At 37.9% G+C, this 27,192-nt stretch overlaps 1 protein-coding gene across 4 annotated transcripts in view; it reads left to right on the forward strand.

Moving 5' to 3' along the window:
- The window catches only part of KANK4 (KN motif and ankyrin repeat domains 4), a 62,979-nt gene that overhangs the window by 20,881 nt on the left and 14,906 nt on the right, over positions 1 to 27,192 (forward strand). For 2 of the 4 annotated variants that reach the window (XM_032217452.1, XM_032217453.1), the window contains exons 2-5: positions 12,249 to 12,334; positions 14,655 to 16,640; positions 21,392 to 21,503; positions 25,782 to 26,009. In XM_032217452.1, the coding sequence (XP_032073343.1) occupies positions 12,319 to 12,334; positions 14,655 to 16,640; positions 21,392 to 21,503; positions 25,782 to 26,009 (2,342 nt within the window). In that variant the 5' untranslated portion in view covers positions 12,249 to 12,318. Of the gene's footprint in view, positions 1 to 6,490; positions 6,606 to 12,248; positions 12,335 to 14,654; positions 16,641 to 21,391; positions 21,504 to 25,781; positions 26,010 to 27,192 lie in introns of those variants that run through there. The other 2 variants (XM_032217451.1, XM_032217455.1) reach the window with 2 other exon arrangements.

Below are 27,192 nucleotides of genomic sequence, written 5' to 3' on the forward strand. Positions count from 1 at the left end.
TCGGAAGGATGGAAGGCTGAGTCAACCCTGAGCCGGTGAGATTTGAACCGCTGAACTGCTGATCTAGCAGTAGCCTGCAGTGCCTGCATTTAACCACTGCACCACCTCGGCTCTAGAAGGAATCTGAAGCACCTGTTGCAATTCACCAATATTATTAAAAGCCAATACACTTTGAGCATCTCATATAGAACAACAACGATAACAACAACAGAGTTAGAAGGGACCTTAGAGGTCTTCTATGCAACTCCCTGCAAGAAACCCTATACATTTTAGTCAAATGGTTGGCCAATTTCTTCTTAAAAAGGTTCCCCTCGCATATCTATGTGCTAGTCATTCCCGACTCTAGGAGGCGGTGCTCATCTCCGTTTCAAAGCTGAAGAGCCAGTGCTGTCCAAAGATGTTTCCATGGTCATGTGGCTGGCATGTTACCTTCCCACCAAAGGTGGTTCCTATTTTTCTACTTGCATTTTTACATGCAAGGTTGGCAGAAGCTGGGACAAATAATGGGAGCTTACTCTGTTACATGGCACTATGGATTCAAACCACCAAACTGCCAACCTTTCTGATTGACAAGCCTTCTTAAAAACTTCCAGTATTGGAGCACCCACAACTTCAAAGGACAAAAGAAAGGGGAAAACATTTGTAATGCAGAAGACAAATGCAACACTTTTTTACAATTTGCAAAATCCATGGCTTTAGGGGAGTTATAAAATCAGAAATAGAACTAGAAATAATGTTCTGTCTTCCAAAATCAGCTGAAATCTGAACTATTCAAGGTCATCTCTGTGTTGATACCAGATATTATTTGGGAGTAGTATATATTGTATACAGTAGTTTATTATTTATTAAGATTTATTGTTCTTTGCCTATGAGCTGCTGAGAATCCATTTATGATTGCAGTGAGATATAAATCTGATTATCATGTTGCACCATTAACACAACACAAAGATATTCCATGATGAAAAAAAGTTGCCTGTGTGAATCTCTGGATCTAAGACTTCCTTCATATTTCTAATTTTCTGGTAGCATAATTATAGCTCCTGGGTCCCCAGTGTAGCTTTTCTGAATATTAATATGTCCATCCAGCTTTATGCCCTACCTCAGGGATGTCAAACTCATGGCATCATGTTGTCGTCACGTGACAAATTGCAACTCCCCCCTTTTGCTAAAATGGGGGTGGGCGTGGCCAGTGCGTGATGCACTTGCCAGAGGCCGCAAGTTTGACACCTCCCTTACCTGATTTTCTTTTAATTGTGTAGATTTAAACAAACAATTTGAAAAATAAAGCAGCAGCCTCAACGACTTCCTTTAAGCATTGTTTTGTTTTGTTAAGCATTGGGTTGTCCTTGATTTATGCCTGCAATTGAGCCTAAAATTTCCATCGCTAAGGAAAGCAGTTGTTAAGTTTTTATCCCATTGAACGATCTTTTCTTTGCCATGTTTGTTAAGTGAATCATTGCATTCTTAAATGAATCATGCAGTTGTTAAGTGAATCTGGCTTCCCCACTGACTTTGCTTATTGGAATCTGGCTGGCAAGGTTACAAATGGTAATAACTGGGATAGTGCAACCATCATAAATAGCACTTAGCATTTATATACCGTTCCCAGTGCTTTCCAGTCCTCTCTAAGCGGTTTACAGATTCAGTGTATTGCTCCCAACAATCTGGGTCCTCATTTTACTGACCTCAGACGGATGGAAGGCTGAGTCCACCTTGAGCCTGGTGAGATTTGAACTGCCAAACTGCAGTCAGCCAGCGGTCAGCAGAAGTAGCCTGCAGTATTGCATTCTAAGCCAGTGGTGGGATTCCAAATTTTTTACTACCGTTTCTGTGGGCATGGTGTGGCTTGGTGGCCATGGCAGGCAGTGGTGTAATAATAAATAAGCAGACTAAACACGTGCTTAGGGCACCAGGCCCAAAGGGCACACCACAAAATTGAGAAAGAAACAAATCCAATGACGATTTGTACAGTATGTACAAAAGAGGGGCACCAAAGTTTGCCAGTGCTTAGGGCACCAGAGCCTTAATCCGCCACTGGTGGCAGGGGAAGGATACTGCAAAATCCCCATTCTCCCCCCCCCCCACTCCTGGGGGAAGGATACCACAAAAACTCCATTCCCACTCTATTCCTGGGGAAGGTTACTGCAAAATCCCAATTCCCTCCCCACGCCGCTAACCTGCTTTCCAGCTCTATTCTCCTATGCAGGACAACAAAAGAAGACCCAGCAATCAGCTGGGACTCAGGAGGCAGCAAATAGATGGGGGCGTGCCAGCCACAGATGGTATTTGCCAGTTGTGAACTACTCACAAATTTCGCTACTGGTTCTCCAGAACTGGTCAGAACAGGCTGAATATCACCTCTGATTCTAACCACTGTGCCAGTTTGGACCGGTTTGGCCAAACCGTTAGTGCTTTGGCGGCCTGGGTCACTGGAACCAGCAGTGACCCAGGCTTGCCATGCCCCCCAAACCAGTTGTCCTGGCGGCACTGTAGGCGCCGCCATCTTGTTTTTGGCTTCTGCACGTGCACAGAACAATTTTTATTGTATTACACATGTGAGTGTAGACACGCTGTGTGCCCACGAGAAAACCATCAATAGTGGCTGCCAGAACCCATCCCTGCACTATGCCGCCACAAATGATTGTAATTTGAGAACTACCAGTATTAGATTTGGAGACTCCCAATTCTGGCTGGCTTACACTGGAAAAATGAAGAGAACTTGTGTGACAAGGCAAACCAAGCATCAATCAATCAATTAGGGCTGCACAAATATCTCTTTAAAAGGCCTGGGAGAAGTGTCTTTTCTTTTAAAAGGACTTTCAGAAGATGTTCAAGGTGAGAGCTACAGAGATCTCTGGGAGCATATAATTTCAGAAGGCAAGCACCACACAATGGGTAGCACATACATCTGAAAACAGGTAAATTGTGCAGATTAATAGAAAGAGGGGAAATTTAAAGCTGCCCACCTGTTCACCTGTTGAGCCTTGCCACCAGACAACGGAGCACAGGGGCCAGAAGGCAATGAGAAAGATATTGTGGATATGCCTATGACAATCACATGACCTTAGAAGATGATTGTGGTTGCATAGTAGTAGAGTGGCAGTGCTTAGGCAGTGACCACATTGCTAAATTTCAATCCCCTGGGAGAATGGATCCTGAATTTTGGATGAATTCTGTAAATTAGCTTATTTGCAAATCATAGTGTGCAAATTGCCATAAAAAGACTATTATGAGAGACAGGAACTGATGTCACAATGACACAACGTGCGATCTCGGAGCGCCGAGATTGCAGTCGATACTTTTGCTGTTGGGCGGTCCTTTTGGACCTAAACCATCCTGAAGAGATGATGACAGGGAAGAGTACCTCTTGCTGATCTCAGGGACATGGCAAAATTCCTGATTTATCCAAGAGAATCTCTTCTTGCCAGCGACAGAAGCACAGCCAAAAGCTGCTGAAGTTGGGACAGCTCCAGAACAGGAGGAAAGCAGAAAGAGAAAGTGTGTCCATCTGGTGAGGAAATCTTATTGTTATAAAAGATACTGCCCCCCCCCCCAAAAAAAAATTAAAGCTAAATTAAATTTGAAAACAGAAGAAAATAAGCGGCGAAATTAAGCTACATTGGACAGTGTGTTATCTTTTTTTCTTTTATGGATGGAATTTTGCAAATATTTCCTATTTTTTAAAGTGAACAGATTAGTTTTTCTTCTTCTTTTTTAAACCTATGGATTAAAATCTTTTTCTTTATTTTTATAATACTGGTTTGGATGGGTTTTTTTTTCCTATTTTGCTTCACTTAAGAATTTTGTTTCTTTTAAGCCTGGAATATAAAGAAGATATGAAAGGAATACAAAGAGGGTTGTAATATCAGAGGTAAAGGAAGTAACACTGCCATTTGGAGGCTGGAGGCTTGAGTCCTGGAAACATTGCCCTTTCTTTTTTCATTTTGATCATTTTGACTTTGCACTTCAAGGTTCTTCAGCTTGTTTATAGAGAATGATAAGGAGAAAAGCATGGGTTGTTTATACAGGTGCTCTTTGGGAGCTTCATTGGCAGCTGGAGAGAAGTGAAAACAAAGCCTTGTTTTGAAAGATTATAAATGAACTTGCGTCAAATCTAATAAAAAATTTTGAATGCTAGAGTGGCAGTTTTTACCAGTTGGAAGAATTGCACAACATCAAAAAGAAACACTAACATTGCAAAAGATTATGTTTGAAATTCTAAAATTATTAGAAGTAACAGAGAAAATTGAAAAGAGATTGGAAAACATAGATTGTAAAACAGTAAAATTTGATGGAAAAATGGAAGATGTTCATCAAATGGAAAAAGTGGAGGTTAGAGTCTTAAAAACTGAAGGAAAAAATAATCAAAGAGGCAAGATAATTGTTGATACCAACAGTGAACTGAGTGTGGTTGGAAATGGAAAGAGTGGAATATGGAAAGGGGTGATAGATGGACAGGAGCTCTACCCCAGATTTCAAGGTAGAGAAGAAGAAAAAAGAGAAGAATTGATGGATCTAAGGAGAGAAATTTTGTCAGAATCACTATTGATAACCAAAGATAAGCTGATTAAAGAAGCAGATGGAGGGTTTCAAGATTATATAAGATATTCAACAAGCAACAAGTTGCGAAGAGAAGTCCATACAAATCTTATTAAGGAAACAACCAGAAGACTAATCCCACAAATGGCAAAAGACATAAGATTGCACTATTACTGGAAAGACACAGGTTGATATATGAAAGCTTATAATAAAAAATTAGTCAAATTTAGTTAAATTTAGAGCATTATGTAAAAAATGAAGTGATATTGGATATAGATAAATAATTGATAATGATAACAATGTATACATATGTATTGGTTTGATAAAAGGAAATTGGATATAAATTGTAAACAGTGATTAAGAAAGGAGGTCTAGAAACTTTGTTATTAAATATAATCATTTTTTTTATTTAGAACATGTCATAAAGATGTAATGTTACTGGATGATAATGGAAACAGTTAACCGAATGCCATTATGTGGTTTTCTTTAAATTTTGGAATATTTTATATAAAAGGATGTAAAATAATTATAGTCAAATGAAGGTTGAGGTATGATGGTAATATATATATAAATGTATTTGATTTAAAATATATAATTTGATATGAATTATAGGTGGTGACTGTGGAAGGGATGCACGAAAGTTTTTTGTAACCAATTAACACACTTTCTACAATTTGTAACGGAAGATGGTTTTGTGGTGTTTTTTGTGTTTTGTTTGTGTTTATTCAAAAATAAAAAATTATATATGTGTGTGTGTGTGTGTGTATGTATGTATGTATGTATGTGTATTACATGTACTATAATAATACTCTAGTCTAGTGACGTGGTGGCTCAGTGGCTAAGACGCTGAGCTGGTCGATCAGAAAGGTCGGCAGTTTAGTGGTTTGAATCTCTAGTGCCGCATAACTGAGTGAGCTCCTGTTACTTGTCCCAGCTTCTGCCAATCTAGCAGTTCAAAAGTATGGTAAAATGCAAGTAGAAAAATAGGAACCACTTTTGGTGGGAAGGTAACAGCGTTCCATGTGCCTTTGGCATTTAGTCATGCCAGCCGCATGACCATGGAAACATCTTTGGACAGCGCTGGCTCTTTGGCTTTGAAACGGAGATGAGCACTGCCCCCTAGAGACAGGAACAACTAGCACATATGTGCAACCTTATCTTTAGTGTAGTGTAGTGTAGTGTAGTATAAGTATAGTATAGTATAGTATAGTATAGTATAGTATAGTATAGTATAGTATAGTATAGTATAGTATAGTATAGTATAGTATAGTTTAGTTAGAATATTGTTTTTATATTTTGAAAGGTTGTGTCAGGAGGAAAGACAGGCTATAAATCTCAAAACAATATATACTTGTACAACTTAATGTATAGTTTTTGCTTTATTTACCACATAATTAATATTAGATTATTAAAAATAAACCAAAATAAATGTACACAATTCAGGAAGTTCACCTTGGCTACACTCCTCTAAATGCTTATATTGGAATATAAAACCTGTTGGAACAATCTGATTTAAGACTCGGGAATGTGTTTAGAATTAGAGCAATATTTCAGAATATAAAACAGTTTCTTTGTATGGAATTTTCTTAGGTGAGGTAAAAGCTCTTTTAAGAAGCAGCCATGACTTGCCTTGTTCCTCAATATTTTAATGTGTGTGGTCCTTTGTATGATCTCTGATATATGATTAACTAAAAAAAAATCCTTTGAGTAAGGATCATACATTTATATGATTTATTGGAGGTTTTTGAAGCTCAAAGATTGTTTTCTATTGAGAATTTAATTAACGTATCTGGTGTCAATGAGAAGCCTCTGTTCCCTATTTCCTCAGCCAGGATCCTTACCAATGTTGCTCTGCACATTTGTGAACATGAATTATCCTTGCACCCCTCCGGGTTATCGTACTACAAGTTGTATTTGCTTTTCCAACGAGGTCATTAGCCAACTGACCCACCACTGTAGTTCCTGAAAAAAACACCCCATGATTTGCCTGTATAGCACTTCTGAGAACTTCCTCGAAAGGAAAGCTGGCCTGACTCTTTTTCCTTAGCAGCTAAGAATTTGTGAAGGTAACTCTCAAGGCACTTGTCTTAATTGCTAGTTTTCATTTCGGTCATTAAATACTAAATGGAATGGTTGTAATGCAGCTGAAAATGATAGGCTGGATCAGAAAGCAGTTGCCGTAGCTCTAATGAGATGGGATTATTTTTTTTAATAAGTCCATTGGAAAGGATTTATATCATGGTTTGCTTCTGGTCGGACAAGTAGTTTTCCCCTTAGGGACTATTTTAAGCATTGCTTAATCTGCGTGCATTTCTTAATTCTTGCACTCCTTCTCTTCGGAAAATATAAATTCCATTGAATTAAGTGCTCAGTTGCCTCTGATTCTTTTGTGACTCAGTGGATAATGTTTTGATCAGATTGTATCTCAGTTCTGCTTATTAGGATCCTTTAAGCTTAAGCTTGAATCTTTGGTTATGGTATCTGGCTTCTTGCTTTCTGTCGGCCTCTTTCTAGCTGGCCTCCCATTTTCCCCAAATACCAGCATTTTCTCCTGTGACTGATAGGATTACTGTTTAAGTAAAACAGAATTGTAGTCTTAGTCACTGAAGTGAGCTTAACTGAAATTAATCCTTTATACTATAACCACCTATTCTGCTTTAGAACAATAGGTGTGGAAGGGGACATTTCACAATAAGTGCACAAATCCTCATTTAGTGCAAAAACCTAGCGGTAAATTAGCTGCTCTAAGCAGCCTCTGCTTGCTGCTATCCGGCAAAAGGTATCCCCACTGACCTGGATAATTGGTTACACCGTTGAACTGCTTTTACTGTTAGCATTGGGTTAGGGAAAATGGAAGTTATGTTCAATTTATCTGGAAATCACCACATTGGAAAATGCTGTTCTAGAGGCATTAGGGCTCATGTGTTTGAGAGTAAGATCCTTTATATATTATATGAATAGACATTGACAGGATTTTGCTTTAAGTTAACATAGTTTTAAAATGGTTGGATGAGCCTCATGACAGTATGTGTATTACGAGATTCAAGTTTTTTGCACTTTGGAATAAGTACAAACATAAGAGCAGGGTTTTTTTTTCTACAAAGATTTGTAAAGTTGTTGTATCACCTTTAGAAGTAAAAAAAAGCTAGAATATTTTTTTTTACATGGATTCAATTTTTCCCATTTAATAACAATTATGTTATTAGGTTTATTGCTTTATTTTCTGTTATGTTTTCATTTATTGTAATTGTCCCCATTCCTATAGATGCATCCATTAGGATAGGAAGTTGTTCAGATTCAGGCACTGTGGCTTAAAGTTTAAATCATTTTTTTCAGTACTGTTCTCTGCACAGAAAATTCTTTTTAGTAATATACAATTCTGGATTCCAGCAGCATAGTCAAAAGGTTTTCTTAGCAAACAAAATATGAATGTTTAGATACACTGAATTTCTACGGCTGCTATAATTTAATTTAGGCACATAAAAGATGACGGGACTGACATCTTAAAATTACCAGATTGTGAAAAAGATCCAGGAGAGAGAACGGCAATGGAGATGTAATGGTTGGTGGTTCAGATGGTTCTAGAAAGGTTTTAGGAACTGAAGATTAATTTTTGGCCTTAGCAAAGAGCAATGATAACCCTGAAATAGACTAGGCAGTATTACACCATGGAATCTTTGTTTTTGTTCTTGGGATCGTGAAGTGGAGAAGAACCTGATCTGGAGAAGTATGTGAAAATGAAAAGAAGGACACTTATGAGAGAAAATCTATTCTTCACGGATGATCCCTCAGGAATTGAAGATTATGGAAAATGAAAGGTGTTATAAGCCAGAGAAAAGCCATGATCCAATTTGGATAACAGAGGGAATTAAACCTCTTCTTGATTCTATACAGTAGTATTTAGAAGCAGAGAAATACATATAGGCTAAACTACAAGTATGCCTTGCCAGAAAATATATGGACTCTTTAGTAAAGGAAAGTCCATCCATTTACATTCATCTTCTTGATCTCACACAAAACTTCTCTGCTTCTTATCAGTAGCTAAGAGAAGGCAGGAACGCCCCTGTATGGTTTGAACAGCTGTAAATAACCTTATTGTGGAAGGTGATTGCAAGTGAAATTAGAAGCTGGTTGTTTAATAAAAGGGAGGAACAGTCCAAAATGTTGTTTTGCAAGGAGTTTTCTATCAAATCCTAAGACCCTACAGGGAACCTCAGTCCCAATGCAGAACAAAAGAAAATTACATTATCCTGAGGTAGATTGTAAAGCCATCCTACTATGATCAACACATCTCATATAATACAATGAGAAGTAGAATTAGATGGGGCCATTTAAGCTATTACTTCACCCCTCTGCTAAGTGCAAGGACCCAAATTCAAGCATCTCCAACAGAGAGCTATCTGGTCCTTGTTTTCAACACACCCACAAAAGGTATTCAACACCTTTTTTGCTTCTTTTTGATAATCTGCTCTTACTGTTGGAAGAGGGTTTTTAAAAAAATAACATTGAAGATGAGTCTGATTTCCTAGAATGTGAATCCATAATTCTACATATTGCAATGTGGAATGATAGAAAACAGGTCTTGACCTTCTTCTGCATGACATCCTTTCAGGTATGGAAGATGCTTTTATATGCCCCTAAGTAGGAATTTTCTTTTCAAGCTTACACAAGTTAATCTACCACTCTTTACTCATGAGACTTAGCTTACAAACACCCTTGAACTTCCTTGTTGCCACTGTTGCCAAACTTGTTCTAGTTTCCTTGAGTCCTTTCTGTGGTAGCCAGAATGGCTTTTCTGTTATGATTTGACCAAAGCGGATGGAGTTGTTACTTCTCATGATTTGAACACAATATTTCTGTTGATGTAATATGAAATAACATTACTCTTTTCTGCAACGGCATCAAACTGCTGAATCCTATTCAGCATGCAATCAAGTATAACAGCCGTAGTGGCACAGTGGTTAGAATGCAGTATTACACGCTGATTCTACCCACTGCCAGAAGTTCAATTGTGACCGGTTCCAGATAAACTTAGCCTTCTATCCTGTCAAAGTCAGTAAAATGAGGACCCATATTGTTGGGGGTAATTTGCTGACTCTGTAAACTGCTTCCATAGGGCTGTAAAGCACTATGAAGTGGTATATAACTGCTATTGCTATTGTTACTATTTTAAGATGTTTATTATTACATATTCAGTGAGAATGTGCCTGTACATAGGATTTTGCTTTCCAAGTAATAAATTTATATAAATTTATTTAAAAAAATATTAAATTTTTGTTACCTCTTGAATAGCTGGGTCAAGAAAATTTTTATTTCTGTCATTTAAGATATTAGTTATTCCACCCAATTCTATGTTACCTGCAAATTTGATGGCATTCTACTGACTGCTTCATTCAATTCATAGTAAGAGCATTAAAGAGTAGTAGTCCTGGTATAAACCTTCCATACCACATTCAATCCTGTATATCTCATCAGTCTGATTGCGAAACATTATCTGAGTACAATTTTGGGGACAGTAATTGTCATGTCATCCAGTACATACTTAAGTAGCTTGTTAATTAGCACATCGTGATATAATTTTTCTGCGTTTTGGAAGATAGGCATGGATGTCCTCAGGCTTCTGCTGATTGTATCAAAATGACAAAGATAGCATCATGCTATTGCACTACAAGCTCCATTCCTTTGGGATATGCATACAAAGCATAAACAAAAAAGTGTTTGACTCCCACTCTACTGATATCCCTGAAAATAGGAACTACATTTGATGTTTCCAAGTCTGCTGGCATTTTATTCTTTATCAGTTCTTTAGACTTTCTCAAAGATAATAAACAACATTTCACCAAGCCTATCAGTATTGGTTTCAATACTCCAGGAAGCAATTGGTTTCCTGGAAATGTATAGTCATTGAAGAGTTTAAAAGTATTCTGTGACCCAGTTTCTCTCAATTTTAAATTTCAATCTTTTGATTTTTTAATTGTTTGTTTATTCTTATGATTACTATCGTTGATTTTAATCTGAAAGTTACCTAGCGTCACTTCTGTAATTCAAGGAACCTGATTAGATAGGCAGGCAAGTAGGTAGGTAGGTAGGAAGGTAGGTAGGTAGGCAGGCAGGCAGGCAGGCAGGCAGGCAGGCAGGCAGGCAGGCAGGCAGGCAGGCAGGCAGGCAGGCAGGCAGGCAGGCAGATAAATAAATAAATAGAAACAGACAGGCAGACAAATAGATAGACAGACAGACAGATTATTGCCCCTTTCTCCTGTCCTTCACAATTTTTTAGAAAACTGTTGCTGAATGTAAGTTAATATCCAGGTAGTTCTTGACTTACAACAGTTCATTTAGTGACTGTTTGAAATTCTAATGACACTGAAAAGAGTGACTTATGACCATTTTCACACTTATGACCGTTGCAACATCTCCATGGTCAGGTGATCAAAATTCAGATGTTTGGCAACTGACTCATATCTATGACAATTGCAATATCCTGGGATCATGTGATCATCTTTTGCAAACTTCTGACAACCAAAGTCAACTGGGAAGTTCGCATCACTTAACAACCTGTGTTACTAAATTAACAACTGCAGTGATTCATTTAACAACTATGGCATGAAAGGTTGTAAAATGGGGCAAAACTCACTTAACAAATATCTCACTTAGCATCAGAAATTTTGATCTCAATTGTGGTTGTAAGTCAAGGACTATCTATAGCTGGTTTTCTTTATTATCTGTCAAAGTTTTGTCATCTTTATTGATTCTTTTACTTGAAGGTATGTAGAGAAGCCCTTCTTTTTATTCTCAGCATCATTTGTCAATTTCAATTCATTTTCAGCTTCAGTTCTCCTGACACCATATTTACACCAAGGGACCCTTTTATATATATAATGTAACAAAAAGGCAACAGTAAAAAATATTGGGTTTCTGTCTGGATGGTCTCTTGTGACGAGCCGAAGGACAGAGAATGGAAGTAGTGATCTTCCTCCCATACTTGGGCATACCAGGGGTTGTGACTCTAAGTATATACCTCCCACCCTGGCTGGCTGATAAGGAGTCGTTCTCTGTAGCTCAAATGGTTAACTCCCTGCCTGGGAGGCAATAGAGCACAGGTTCGATTCCCAAAACTTGGGTATGGCTAGCTGATGAGAGCTAAATAGCTTGAAATAGATCTATACTAGTCTCCCTTTATTTATTTATCAGCATAAATATAACATATATATATATATATATATATATATATATATATATATATATATATATATATATATATATATACATACATACATACATACATACATACATACATACACACACACACACACACACACACACACACATATATATTGTTTTCAAAACACTTGTACTTTCACGTAGCTACTATATCATGTTAGCCTCTGCTCAGTGTGCACCCCCTGGGCATTTCTCTGTTCACAATGGTGAATTTCTGGAAGTACAGTGAATTGTTTCTCAGCAGTAAGAAATAATCACACAGAGTTATGTATTCTCAAAGCAGAAACTGTCATGGTTAGGAGAGGAAAACCAGTTTTAAAAAATCCTTAAAATGCTTATCAGGTAAGTGCTAGTAGACGATAAATTCCAGGAAAAGCAGAATAAGTTTTTAAAATACATTGGTGTATGTAATTAATTGTTATGCTCAATTCTTAAAACAGACATCACTTACATTAAATAAAAAACTCTCCTCTTTTTTTTTCTTTTAGGTGGACTGCATTTCTTTTTATGAAGTTTCACTAATGGCTTGACATCAGCAAATTAAACAGAATTCTCATCATGGAGAATACAGATGGTATGCATACAAACTTCATCTTAATTGAAAGCCAAGCATTTTTTCTATGAAATAAAAGTTATCTTTTACTAAGAACAACATAAACACACTTTCTCTTTTGAAATATCCTTATTTGTCATATTCGCTCTATCTGTGTTCAAAATCTATCTGTACAATGGCAGAAAGTGTGCTCTTCAGAAAGCATGTATTTCTGAATGATGCCGTTGATAATCGCTTCTGATAAATGAATGGAAATTAGGAAGGTGGGATGATTCAGATTTTGCGATTTATCAAAGGGCCTTTTCCCTTGATCTGTGGAAAGAAACTCGAATGCATAAATTCTAACAAAAAAGAATGCAAGCAGGACGGCATTTTAGCTATAAGGTTGGAGAAGATTTCCCAGACGAAGTTAGCACAATTGTGTTTTATGAATGGGTAGTCTTTAAACACAAGTAGACATTTAGTACCAATGCCAGCTTGGTTTTCATTGTGAAGAGCAGTGATGGGGTTGCTCTTACTGGGATTTGATCAATACATCCCCAACCCCCCATAATTTTAACCTGTCTACTGTTGATCTCACCCCATTCCTAAGAGGGGCGTGTATAAGCACACCAGCATGCCTACCCTCCCTGTCCTACTGTCTCCATTTATTCATACCCATTTACTGTGTTCACATTTATGTTTATACTTATACCTGTTATCTTTTACAAACTAAATAAAATAAATAAATAAAATAAACACTAAAAGACTAGAACCTGTCACATTCACTATAGTTACCTAGATGCATGACTATATGGGTATTGAGTAATTAGAATTCCAAGAAGCATCAAGAATAATTTGGCTTTGAATTAAATAATTCAGTTTAATCAGATTAACTAATCAAATAATTGATTTTAGCCCTTTGTAGCAGTTCTTTCATTCATCTATTTGGGGAGAACTTTAATTTTCTGTACTCAAATTTTCTGTACTTCTCTATTTCAAAGAACATATCCAAGAGCCAAAATTAGATTATGCAGTGAACTCTATTTAGCAAGAGTTGCTCTTAGAAGACCATTAACAAATGCCTAAATAGTATTTATCTATTTAGCTTTATAGACTACTCAATAAACATCTGGGGCCATGCCAACTTGTGTGCCCACTGAAACATTGTTACATTTTAAAAAGAGCAAGGCTGGCATAGCATTCTTTTTATTTTATGACTACTCTTCAATCCATGCCAGTAAGTACGGTACTCATCGTGGTTGGAAAACGTGTTGAAAAATACATTATCAGCACTGAACGTAATAGCAAAGATTTCACATCTATCAGAATCATGTGGCTTTTAAAGCAGATCTGTCTGCAGAAGCTGTTGCTTACATAATTATCAATTAGAGTAATGATTTAGCAAATTCCTGAGGACTCACAGTGGAACAAATATCTGTGGAGTCACAGAAAATAAGTTTATATATTTTCACATCCTGCTTTGGGGCTGCATCTTCTAGCTGACTCTACAGAGATGTCTTGGATGACAAATTGCCAGCCGTTCTTTTCCTCCTTGCCTTATGGATGGAGACTAACTGCACAGTGATTTAATGCAGCTGCCTTGTAGTTGTGCCTGGAGCTGCAGCTAGCATTTAGAATAAAAAGTTATGCATACTGATATAGGCTGATTTTCATCAGTGCTGGAATAGGTCTGTATTGCTTCAGTCTAGAGGAATGCAGGTCTCGAGAAAACCAATGGGATGACTTAAACTTAGCATATCTAACTCTCCTCATCTGGTATTTAATTTTCGTATGTATGTATGTTTGTATGTATGTATGTATGTATGTATCCTGTCTTTCCTCCAAGGAACTAAGAACAACATTTTAAACTTCCTTGGGATGAAACCTGATAAGCTCAAAAAGATCAGTCGTAATCAGTCTGTTATTAATATTCTGTGTGCATAATGTTACTTAGTCAAAATACTTTGTTACTCGTTCTAGCCTTTCCATAAAACTCCATCCTTAGGCTTATGCAATGTATGCAGTAAAATCGTTGGAATAAGAAGGATGCATGATAAGTATATGGGTTGTTTCAGTATAAAAGTTGTTTACGTCCAGTCAGAAGTAAAAAGGGTAGCTTTATAGGCTTGTTTAACTGTCAAGCCAACATTTCTGCAGTGTTAGAAGACGTGTAGAATTTCCTGAACGATTAATCTAAAAAGAGAAGAATATTTCCTAAATGTTTTTCCTAAATATCTAGGTTTGCCTTTGATATGTATCAGGAGCAGTGACAATGTGTAATAATGAGATTTCTAGATTTCAATATAATCTCTTGTAAATTAAAACTTTTATTTTTCTGTTTCTATTTTTTCCACGTTAGCAGATAACCTGGCATCAAAACCAGAGGAGAAAGATCCACCCCAAAGTCCCTATTCTGTTGAAACTCCCTATGGCTTCCATTTAGACCTTGACTTCCTGAAGTATGTTGATGACATTGAAAAGGGAAATACTATCAAGAGAATTCCAGTCCGCCGGAAAACTAAGCACCCCAAATTTAGCACCCTGCCTCGGAACTTTAGCCTTCCAGAAAATGGATCCAATGCCTATTCATCCTCCTTAAACAAGAGTTTCCTTACACAGAGAAAGTCCTCCTTAGATGCAGAGGAGAGCAGGTCCCTGGTCACATCCATTGGTACATCTTCACATTCAACTCTTCCCCAAGGACCAAGCTACAGAAAGAAAGCCCTGCTAATAGAGACTGTCAAACAAGACCCTCTTCCCCTTGAAGAGGAGACCGCCAATTGTAAAGGAAGGCCTCAGCTTCTAAGGGCATCCAGCATGCCTGCCCAGCTTCCACCAATTCCAAATTTAGAAGAAGAAACTCATCAGGCAGCTTTTCTGCCTTCGGGATTCCTTCAGTCTTCCAATGGAAATAGTTTAGAGTTTGATTTTAGCCCTGCAAAAAAGCCATCCGAGTTAATTAGTTCCATAAGATCTCTGTTGCCCCCACTTGAAAATCTAACATTGAAAGAACAAACCAATAAAGCCATCCAGGATTCTGAGAAAAGTCCAGGATTAAGGAGAGGAGCTCAGCTTCTGTTAGACCAGCAACAAACAGAGCTTCCTAAGGAAACAGAACTCAGTGATCCACAGCAAAGCCAACCTCTAATTTCTCAGAAATTCCTTGAGGCTGTGGAGAGCGGAGAAGAATGTCATGAGATGCAGGTGTGTCCATCATCAGTTCAGAGTGAATTGGCCCCTACCAGTACCTCAGAAAACATGTCTGTAAAGGAATCCCAGGAAGGAATAGAACTTAACATATGTGAGACTGTTGCAGAAGAAGTAGAGGAAGAGGATGAAGTGACAGCTCTTAGCACTAGAGAAGTGGAAGAAAATATACAACTCAACCCCTTCCTTCTCAAAAGTCCCAGCAATATAAGAGCATTACAACAGCATATTGCAATCCTGGAGAAGCAACTAAATCACAAAACAGAAGAACTTGAGCAGATCCGGAAGGTTTTGAAGCAACAGGATCAAGAAATCAAAGCAAAAGAGAGAAGTATTGAATTGCTAGCAACTTCTAAAGCCCAGCTGGAAGAGAAACTCTGTGGGGAGAACATCAAAGAAATTAAGCCAGGCGTGCAGGCCAGAAATGCCCCCCAATACTTTGATGTTGCTGTGAATACAGAACATGTGCATGAAAAGGTGATGCATGAAAAAGAGATTTCTGTAAGCATCACGGAGCTTGTGGAACCTCTAGGAGCGGTTACTTACGAGGCTGATGATAAAAATGTGGACCTATGTAAAGAGTTACTCCGTGATGAGATATCTGCTGATAATGGACGAAGATATGAGCCTACTTTGGAGAGAAACAAGCAAGGAGAGAGAATTGCTCAGGAAAGTGATTGCTCCATTGTTGAACCAAGCTATAATGAGCTACCGGTACATGTTGATAATGAAAACTGCAAGACAGAAAGAAACCCTTTGACCGCTCAGCTCTTTGTTCCTGGTGGAGAAAATGATTCTGGTCCCAAGACCGCTGACATAAAATCCAAAGGAATGCCAATCATTTTTCAAGAAGATGCTCAGCAAGAGCAGGAGGAACAGAATGACCAAGGAGCAAAAGAATCACCTGCAGATCCCATTCTGGGCCAGTACATTAAAAAAATCCAGGATCTCTTACAAGAGCAGTGGCTGTGCCTAGAACATGGGTATCCCGAGCTAGCCAGTGCAATAAAGCAACCTGCCTCAAAGCTCAGTTCGATCCAGAATCAACTTGTAAATTCTCTGAATTTGCTGCTCTCGGCCTACTCAGCACAGACACCAACAGACCAAGAGAATTCCAACACACAGTATCAACAGTTGGGTAAATAGTTTTGACAAAGTCAGTCTTTCATTCTCTTACACTGATGGTATTCAGGGATAGCATCACTTGAGAAACAAATCAAGTAGACATAATTGCTTTTTTTCAAAATAAAAAGATAAAACTAAGATATTTAAAGAATATTCCCTGATTTTTTAAAAAACAAAACGTAGCTTAATGTACTGTCCATACCTTCTTTGCCGTTGTCTGGGAAAATCTCTAAGAAGTTGTATACTAAGAGCCTGGGCTCCCATTATTCTAAGTTAATACTTAAAAATGAATTATGACCGATAAAGGAGGATTACCTGTACATATGTATATATATCTAAAAAAGCTAGTATGAGGCCAATGATGGAAAAACAAGCAAAAGTTATGGAAGAAGCTTAGGTGTACAAACTCTGGAATATTAAATACTTTTCAAATAAAACAAGAAACTTACACTGATTGGAATGCTCACTATATACATGTAGCGTTCAATAAGTCCATCACCCTGATCTTAAGTTGGTACCAGTCAGGGAGATCAACCCTTCCACTCACTTAGTCCAAGAGTCCCAAATGAGGAAGTGAATTCCATTGCATATAAATAAGCATACAGTGGTATACAGTATGATAAAAGTAGGTCAATACAAATAGCCTTCCACTTACGACCACAATTGAGGTGGAAATTTCAATCGTCAAGCAACATAGCTGTTGAGTTTTGCCCCATTTTACGACCTTTCTTGCTACAACTGTTCCAGTGAAATACTACACTTTTTAAGTTACACTTAACAGAGTTGTTAAGTGAATCTGGCCTCACCATTCATGTCACTTGCCAAAAGGTCACAAAAGATGATCGCATGACCCCAGGACATTGCAACCATCATAAATCCATTCCAGTTGCCAAGTGTCTGAGTTTTGATCACATGACCACAGGAATAAGTGTGAAAAATGTTTGTAGGTCATTTTTTTTAGTGCTGTTGTAACTTTAAGTGGTCACTAAACAAATGGTTGTGAGTCAAGGACTACATAAGGTATAAAACTGATTCTACTAGAATAAGCATATAGAATGGTATGTTTGGGAACATTGGCTCTTGAGCTCCATGACGACTTATCTCTGTCAAAGCTTTAAATGTCACATAACTTACCCTTGACTTCATATTTTGACCTTCTCAGTGTTAGTGGATGCTGCCATCAAAGAAGCCTCACTATGTAGAATGAGGGGGGGGGGGGCTTACTATGCCATTTGCAACAAAATTCTTTGGGTCAGTGCCTGCTTTGCCACAATACCTACTATTGTGCCAAAACTATAAGGTATTCCTGGTTATGGGCAAACTCTGATGCCTTTTTTTGATTTAAATTATGGGCAGCTAAAGCTTAAATGTAAGGTTTGTCACATGTAAAACAGCAGCAGCGGCAAATCCTAGTCACTCTCAGATTCTACTTTTCAATCGCTTGTGATAATAGAAAATCAGCCGATAGTCTTTCTTCTCTTTCATGCACTATCGACATTCTAATTTTTTCCGTGCTATCTCGGAATGATCTGGGCTTTCTAGTTTGCTGTCTCAGCATGCGACAAAGTGACCTAGTGAGCTAAATGTGGCTGACAGATAACAGACTTTGGCAGTTTCAGAAACCTTGTATAGATGCCTAGCCTTACATTTTAATGAACAACAAGGCAGAGAAAAGCCCTTATTCATGTTCAATTTCACAAATTTTTGTTCTCATAATTTACGCAGTGTAGGATGCCCTTTTTCCAAGCATATTGAAAGTTGATTCCGTACGATTTCATTCCGTCTCTTAAAATTTCCCGTCAGATTTCAAAGTTCAGTTTGAAATTAAAAATGTGAATGTCTTTGTTCTTGTGTCTAAAATGCCTATAAAAGGAAGATATAAAATAGACTTGGTAGATCCTGTGGATTTTCAAATCAGGAAATAATGAAGGGATAAAATCCTAAATGGAAAAGATTCCTTCAGTTGTCCAATGAGGATTGAATGAGCTCAGAGCCCTGTGGAATTCTGAGAAATCTCCCTTCCAGAGTGAATGGATCTCTGATAATAGGGGGGAGGACTGTGGGAAATGGGAGGGAAATGGAATTCTTGTGTTTTTATCATCCCTATTCATTCAGTTCTTTCATTAATGGTGCAGAATTGAGGAGGAATAACTTTCTTTCTTCTTTCAATCTCTTCTGTCATTTTATACATAAAAGGTTAAAATATGGGATAAAAGAAAGGCCACCACCGTACTAGTTATTCACAATATAATTTCCAGTAACTCTGGAAAATTTTGTGCCTTTTTTACCTATAGAGATTTAAATAAATTCTTGCCTGTGTTTCTGGTCTCTCTCCCTGCCTTGCTTTTGCCAGTTAACTGTTAAGCCATTTATTTATTTTTCTAGCAGAACTGAGTGGTATGTGCTTGCTCTGATCTGGACAGATAGAGGGATTGAGCATGCTAGGTGAAAATTAGATTGAACATTAAAATAAGTTTCCAACATTTTACACCATCTAGCATGATTCTAGACCCCTGCCAAATGGTGCATATGGGGTGATGCAATCAAATATGTTGCTGTCCCCATGTATAAACAGATCCTAGCACATGCTGTGATATTAAAAAAAACATTTTAGCAAATTAAAAAAAAAACTTCTGGAATGTATAGGCAAACCTATGGAGTTCAGAAAGTGACCAATCTGAAGAGTCTCGAGAGTGATGAAGAGGTAGGCAATTTGTTGTCCTCTCACAGTCTTTTCCACCAACTTTGGCTGATGAAACTTTAAAATCAAAAACATCTGGGGAACACTGGATTGCTTGCATTTGTCTAAAGATATCAAACCACCCAACTATCTATTCCCGTGTTTAAGAGAAAAACTCTAAGGCAATTAATGCTTAGAGTTAAAGAAAGTTATGTACAAAGTTTATAGTTTGTTTATAGTATAATTAACTTTCTTAGAGTTAAAGAAAGTTATGTACAAAGTTTATAGTTTGAATAGAAAGTTTTAAATTTCAAAACTTAAAAGCATGTAGACACATTTGAAAAGAAACAGAGTCTTAATTTGTATTAATAATTTAAAATCACAATTAATTATCCCAATTTAATAATCCTTTGGCAAGCAGAACAGATAACCAGTTTTTCATATTGAGACCTAATGCTCCATTGTGCAGATAAGCAGGTTAATTCCTTCCAGATGTTATGTACTGCCATAGTCACTAATTTTATTTTTGCCCAGATTAGGCTAGTTTAGGTAGCCCCATGTAGCTTTTACAGTTCTTCGAAGTAGAAATGTCCAGGCAACACAATCAAAATACAATACAAAACAACCAAAGAATGTAGGAAAATATACTATTATTAGCATTTCAAACTAAATGTGAACTCTGGTAGTCTTTTTCATTGTGGATAAGAGCCAGTTTGGTCTGTTGGTTAAGGCACTAGGCTAGAAGGCAGGAGACCATGAGTTTAAGACCTCACTTAGCCATGAAAACCAGGTGGATGACCTTGGGTCAGTCACTCTCTTGCAGCCTAACCCACCTCACAGGGTTGTTGTAGTAGTCTGGAAAATAGGAGGAGGAAGATGTGTTCTAGATGTTCATAACTTTGGATTGTTTGTAAAAATAATAAAGGTGGGATACAAATAAATAAGCAAACAAATAAAATTATCTAGAATATCACAGATTAGTTGCCATGGTTCTGCAGTTGGCAATTTATCACCTGGAGTAGGTCTAGCTCTAGCTCAAGAAATGTACTTGGCAGTATTGATAGGCAACATGATGCCTTTTTGACTTGAGGCCTCTTAGATTTATCATGGGATAAACTCCTTCCTGAAGGCAACAGGCATGTATTGGAGTGTAGACTGGGCTACATTGTGTATAGCTTGGTGTCTAATATCTCACTGCTGCTTAATACCACTCCCATATGCTTGCTTGTTGCCTTTCAGAGAAATGCTGTATGGTGAGAACTGATGTTGTCTGATCTGATTCTTTTCCTATTGACTTATAGTTCATTATTAGCCCAATTAGTAAGATGACTTAATTAAAAGTTAGTCTGAGAAATTAGTCAAATCAGCACTGCCAATTCAGGCCAATGGGGGAAAAAGGGGGAATAATATTTGTTGTCACTCATAGCATTCTCCATCTCAACAGAATGCTGATTCTTAACAACCACACAGGTAGATTTTCTCCATAATAATCTGTCCCTAGGATGGTTTTTCAGATATTCCAATTGTACACTCACCACCACTATAACTGAGCCCACTCACCTTGATACTAGTTTCCTTCTCTTTTTTTTTGTTCCACCTTCCCAGCATTAGAACTTTGTCCAGAGAGCTAAGTCTCTACTTTATGTGTTCAAAATAGGAGAAGTTGAACCTGGTCATTTGTACCTCGAAGGAAAACTCTGGAGTTATTTATTTGGTGATCCATGCATTCATTTCTTGGTTGCTCACAGTAACCTCAATTCTTGTTCTTATGTTGTCACAATTCTTTTTACGAACTTCAGCTGCCATAAATGTGTTTGTATGGCTCATGGTAGAGAAAAGCATGGAAGATTTTTTTGTCTACCACATCTTCTATGTTGGCATGAGAGTTCTGGTACATGGGGAAGAATGCATGATGGTTGCATGAAGCCCTGACCACCCAGGGATGTCCAATTGTCCATCATGAACATCTGTCATGGGAAAAGATTGGCAGTAGAACTCAACATTTGCAACATATATGGTAATGTTAAGAAAGAGTGGTGATGATAACGTTTTTATATAATTGTTTTAAAACTTATCTCTATCAGAAATCTCTCCAAGTACAAGTCTGAAATCTATTATGAAAAAGAAAGAAGCTGGTTTCCATGAAGGAAGTAACGGCACCAAAAAGAACCTTCAGTTTGTTGGGGTAAATGGTGGGTAAGCATCAGTGGAAGGTACAAGATTGCCTTTTCATTTTATAATGCTTCATTGCATGTATACTCAAAATGATACGGTCATGTCTGATTAAATGTAACTTTGTTTATTCCTCTTCCATTCTACTGTGGATTAGATCTCTGTCAAAAGTTGCCAAGAAGCAATAAAGAGAATGTAATTAATAGGACTCATATATTCCTGCTTCAAGCATAATTGATTCCTTGCTTAGCAATCAAGGAGAAACTCAACCCATGTTTTAGAAAAGAAATGGTACTTGTTCCAAAAATGAGCAATGGACGATACAGTAAGCCTCAATATAGGTAGTCTTCAGGTTATGATGGCAATTGGGATCAGAATTGCCATTGCTAAGGCATGGGGTTGTAAAATGCAGTGTCACGTGATCACATCACTAAGCAATGACAATTCCACCAGTCTTGATTGCCATAATTAAGCAAGGATCACACGGGTTGGTAATAAGCATGGACCTCACATGATTGCGACTTCTGACTTCCTATTGGCTTCCCCAATAACTTTGCTTCTGGGACATTGACAAAGAATGTCAGAAATTGTACAGGGACTACAGGGACAATGTGACAGCTAGAACTCTTGAGGACTGCTCATAAGTCCCTCTTGTTCAACACTATTGCAAGTTTGAATAGTTGCCAAACTTGTATGCCACACTAATGTTATTACTTTATTGCATATATTATGCATTGCCTTCTTTATATTTTATTACATATCTTATTCCATACTGTTGTTGTATTTAGTCTTCGGTTTAACCTTCTTCCTCTTTGGATTTCTAAAGAGGAGTCCAAATAATCTCATTATGATTGTTACCCCATTCTCTCTTACAAGCCACCTTTAAAAATCTATTACTCAGAGAACTGAAGGTGTTGTACAATTCACAGTTTGGGACCATTATTATTATAGGTTGCTTACTGTAAGGTCCTGCCAGTTTCTAGGAGGCTTAATAGTTCTTGACTCCCAGCGCATCAGGATCAGTCAACTGCACCTTTCCCCCATGTTAATCAAATCCTTTCTCACCAGCCATAAGTCACCCCTGCCCCTTGATTCTAAATCTAAGTGTACAATTTATTCCATAGCAATATTTCCCCCTGGAGATTTTTTTTTTTAAAGGATAAAGCAAGCATGTATGGAGCCAGTTATCTGTAAGAATGACCACATGGAAAATGGAAGTTTACTGCAGTTGGCAATTGACTCAGTCAGTAAATGAGCAGAGTCAGTGGCTACTGATGGTTGAAGGAGTTTATATGTAGCTACCTAGGGGCAAAGGGCCATTTATTTCTGCATCAATGTACTCGGGATTACAGGAATGCCTTCCTTTTCCTTCCTAAGAAGCAAAACAATCACTGCTGGAAATAAGAAAGTTAGGCAAAGACAAACATCAAGAGGAAGAAGTATCAGGAGGGTAGATCGAATCTCCTAAGTCAACAACTAATGTAGGCACATGCAACATTAATGACTACCTGGAGATCCTAGGCTGGATTTAGTACTCCAAACTCCTTTTTAAAACCTTTTAGGTCCCTCTTTATTTGCCTTACTAAAATTGCAGTTTCTAGTCAATGAAGTCTGGTTTCCCTCAAATATTAATGCAGTCTTGTCCCCATCCCAAAGATTGCTCACTCCTGTTTGTGCCCTTCTTTTGCCATGAGTTCCTGCCTCTAGCAGATTATTCCTAGACTTCATTTCAGCAGGAAGAACAGACCCATTTATGCACAAGATGATAACCTGGTTTTTTGAACTGGGTCTTGCTTTTTCTCTGCGTCTAGGACAATTCACAGCAGCCAACTCACCATGGCCATCTCCCCACGACCAACCTGCCGAGGGACAAGTTGCCAAGGGACAGTTTCACGCGGGATAACTCAATGTAGTAAATGTTATCCACCACTGTTTCATCGACATTATTTCCATTTTTGTCAATGAAAATAATGTGGTGGATAATATTTATTGCATTCAGTTATCCTGTGTAGAATTCTTTAGTGGCAAGTTGTCCCATGGCCAGTTGCCCGTGGTAAATTGGCTGCGGTGAGTCATTCTATTCCCCCAGCTGCAGCTGCTCCTCCTCCTCCTCCTCCTACTACTACTACTACTACTACTGCTGCTGCTGCTGCTGCTACTGCTACTACTACTATTACTATTACTACTACTACTACTCTATCATAATGACTAAGCAGAAATGAGAAACAGTTATTGTACCTCAATATACTGAAAAAGCAATCTTTAAATGGATATTTTGGGCTGTTTACTAAATACTAATCAAATTCTTTCTGAATCTGGATACAATTGTTGATACAAATCTCTTCCTTGTGATTTTACTAGAGTAAGGAGGAGGTAAGGTTTGAGCAATCCAGGAAGGCGTGCCAAGGCATTAAATACTAAGGCATGGTTTATTGTGAACCACAATAGCATTTCTTTAGATTTGGGGGGAAAGTCTTTGCAGAATAATCTCAATCTGGTTCCATCTAATATCACTCATTAAATAATTAAAACTAGTTTTTCGTTAATAAGTGGGCTCATATGGAAATCACAAATATCATTTTTGTTATATTTGTGGAAATGTTTCAAATTATTTTAGTAGAATTAGGTGTCTACAAACATAGGGATGACTCAGTTAGCTACAGAATTATTGCTTAAATTCACGCTCAGGTAAGTCTGTTACCTAAATCAGATGAGCCCAGTCATCAGATCTGGACTGATGAGAATTAATTTTTTAAATCATTGCTCATAACATTGATTACTTCTGTACCTGAATTGATGTTTTAGGTGCCATAGAGCAACAGATTAGTTATGGCATTGGGAGAAATTTAATTTTTCTTTCATTGCTCTTATTTTTAAATGTACCTACATTTCTAGCTTCAGCCAGGGGTGGGATTGTATTGGTCTGGACCAGTTCGGGCAAATCAGTAGTTTTGATTATCAACTGGGAATGAACTGGTTCACTCCAACTTTCAGCTTGGCCCGCCCGCCCCTTCACTGTATTCACCTTTATTCCCTCTTTTGAAGCCCATATGATAGGGGCGGCAGAGTGGATTGCTGTGCCTCAGCTGTTTTCCTGTAAACTGTACACGCACATGAGGCACGCTCAGGGCACTCAGTGAATCGGTTGCTAAACTGGTAGGATCCCAGCTCTGGCTTCAGCCATATGGACCTTTCTAGTTATAATATCATCATGTGCAGTTATAACATGTGCAGAAAGAAAGATCAAGTAAACCAGTGGTGGGTTCCTATCCATTTGGACCCGTTTGGCCAAACTGGCAGTGGTTTGGTGGCCTAGGTTCCTGGAACCAGCAGCAACCCAGGCCTGCCACACTCCCAAAATGGCTCCCTGGGGAGGGCCATAGGCACCGCCATCTTGAAATTTTAATTGCATTGCACATGCACACACAAGCAAACTGGCAGTAGTGCCTGCCGGAACCCACCCCGAAGCAAACATTTACTGTATTTTTCAGAGTGTAAGACGCACTGGAATATAAGATGCACCAAGGTTTTGAGGAGGCAAATTTTAAAAAACATAGGTAGGTAGATAGAGGGAGAGAGAGGGAGAGAAAGAGAGAGAAATACAATAGGTAGAGAGGGAGAGAGAGAGTGTGTGCAGGTAAGTAGGTAGATAAAGGGATAGAGAGAAATAGAGAGAGAGGGAGAGAAATACAGTAGATAGGTAGAGAGACAGAGAGAGTAGGTACCTACCTAGTACCTACATAGGGAGAGGGAGAGAGAAATACAGTAGAGAGGTAGGCACGACAAGAGAGAGAATAGGTACATAGGTAGATGTTTCCAGGTGTATTTTTCCATGTGCTGGAGAAGGAAATTGCTGACAATCTGCAGCACTTAAGACTTTGTTTCTGCTGGCACAGTACTTGTCACAACCCCTGGTATGCCCAAATATGGGAGGAAGGTCACACTTCCATTCTCTGTCCATCGGCTCATCACAAGAGACCATCCAGACAGAAACCCAATATTTTTTACTGTTGCCTTTTTGTTATATATATATTTGTTACATATATATATATATGTTGTATTTGTGCTGATAAATAAATAAAGGGAGACTAGTATAGATCTAATAGATCTAAAAAAATCTTTATATATATATATATATATATATATATATATATATATATATATATATATATATATATATATAATTATTATTATTACTATAATCAATACAAAAATTGACCAAAAATAACTCAAAGAACATACATATCGACTTCTTTGCTTGTCAAAAGAGAAAATTAAGTAATGCCTGGTGTCCATATTCAGTTATGAAACCACGTCCAGTGAAGATTCTACCTGTGAAGAAAACTCCTCTGAAGGTGATTCAGATAATGAGGTGGACAGAAAACATGGGAATGAAGAGCAAAGTTGGGGGGAAGATGTCGAAGAAGAAGAACAATCAACACCTGCAACTCTTCCAAGTGCAAAGAAGGACCGTGGTTTGGGAAAACTAGAGGAAACCACACAATCAACAATGCAAGATAAAGTTGAGCGGTAATTACAGCTTTGTATATAACTACAAGTAACTATAAGTTTGTTTTTCATAGCATGATCTGCAGGTGAAATATATAGTAAAAAAAATAATATCCATGTTATATAAAGAAAAGTTATAACACCAATGATATTTATTGATGCAGGTAGTCCTCGACTTATCAACATTCATTTAGTGACTGTTCAAAGTTGCAATTACACTGAAAAAAGTGACATAAGTGTTTTTCACACTTACAACTGTTGCAGCATCTCTATGGCCACGTGATCAAAATTTGGACACTTGGCAACTGGTTCACATTTATGATGGTTGCAGTGTTCCGGGGTGATGTGACCCCTTTTTGCAACCTTCTGAGAAGCAAAGCCAATGGGGCGGCCAGGCTCACTTAATAACTGTGCTACTAATCTAAGAATTGCAGTAATTCACTTAACAACTTAGGCAAGAAAGGCCATGAAATGTGGCACAACTCGCCTACCAACTTTGCAACAGAAGTTTAGGGTTTAGTTGTGGTTGTAAGTGAAGGACTACCTCTATTCTTTGAGCAGATCTTGGGTTTCATGTAGAATGTATATTTAATTCCATATATTTAATTACAAAGCTAGCAATAAATTTATAAGCATCAGTTTAAATTAGTAAAATTAACTTTGGAATAGGATGCTGGGGGGGAAAAAAGCCAGATGCGAGAATTTAATATTTAGCCTGCTGGCCACCTTTCCTCCATCAAAGCCTTGATCCATTCTGTAGACAATGCCATCGTCATGTATGTGGTAACTTACCAACAGTTGTATAATTATTGTGAAATAACTTTCTGTCAAGGAAACCCCTGATGACCTGGAATCCTGCTCCTAACTAAGCAGGGTATTGTGTATATGAGAATAATAAATATAATCTCAGAGAAATCATGCAATTGAATCTAGCCTGCCTCACTCCATCGGATTGTGGCTAGTGTTGTTAATATACTTATTAACATGTATAATTAAGAGCCATAATGGTACAGTGGTTAGAATGGTGTACTGCAGGCTACATCTGCTGATTGCCAGTTGCCTGCAATTTGGCAGTTCGAATCTCAACAGGCTCAAGGTTGACTCAGCCTTCCATCCTTCCGAGGTGGGTAAAATGAGGACCCAGATTGGTGGGGCCAATATGCTGACTCTGTAAACCACTTAGAGAGAGCTGTAACAAAACACT

The sequence above is a fragment of the Thamnophis elegans genome, chromosome 5, assembly GCF_009769535.1.
Source record: "Thamnophis elegans isolate rThaEle1 chromosome 5, rThaEle1.pri, whole genome shotgun sequence".
In the NCBI taxonomy this organism is placed as follows: domain Eukaryota; kingdom Metazoa; phylum Chordata; class Lepidosauria; order Squamata; family Colubridae; genus Thamnophis; species Thamnophis elegans.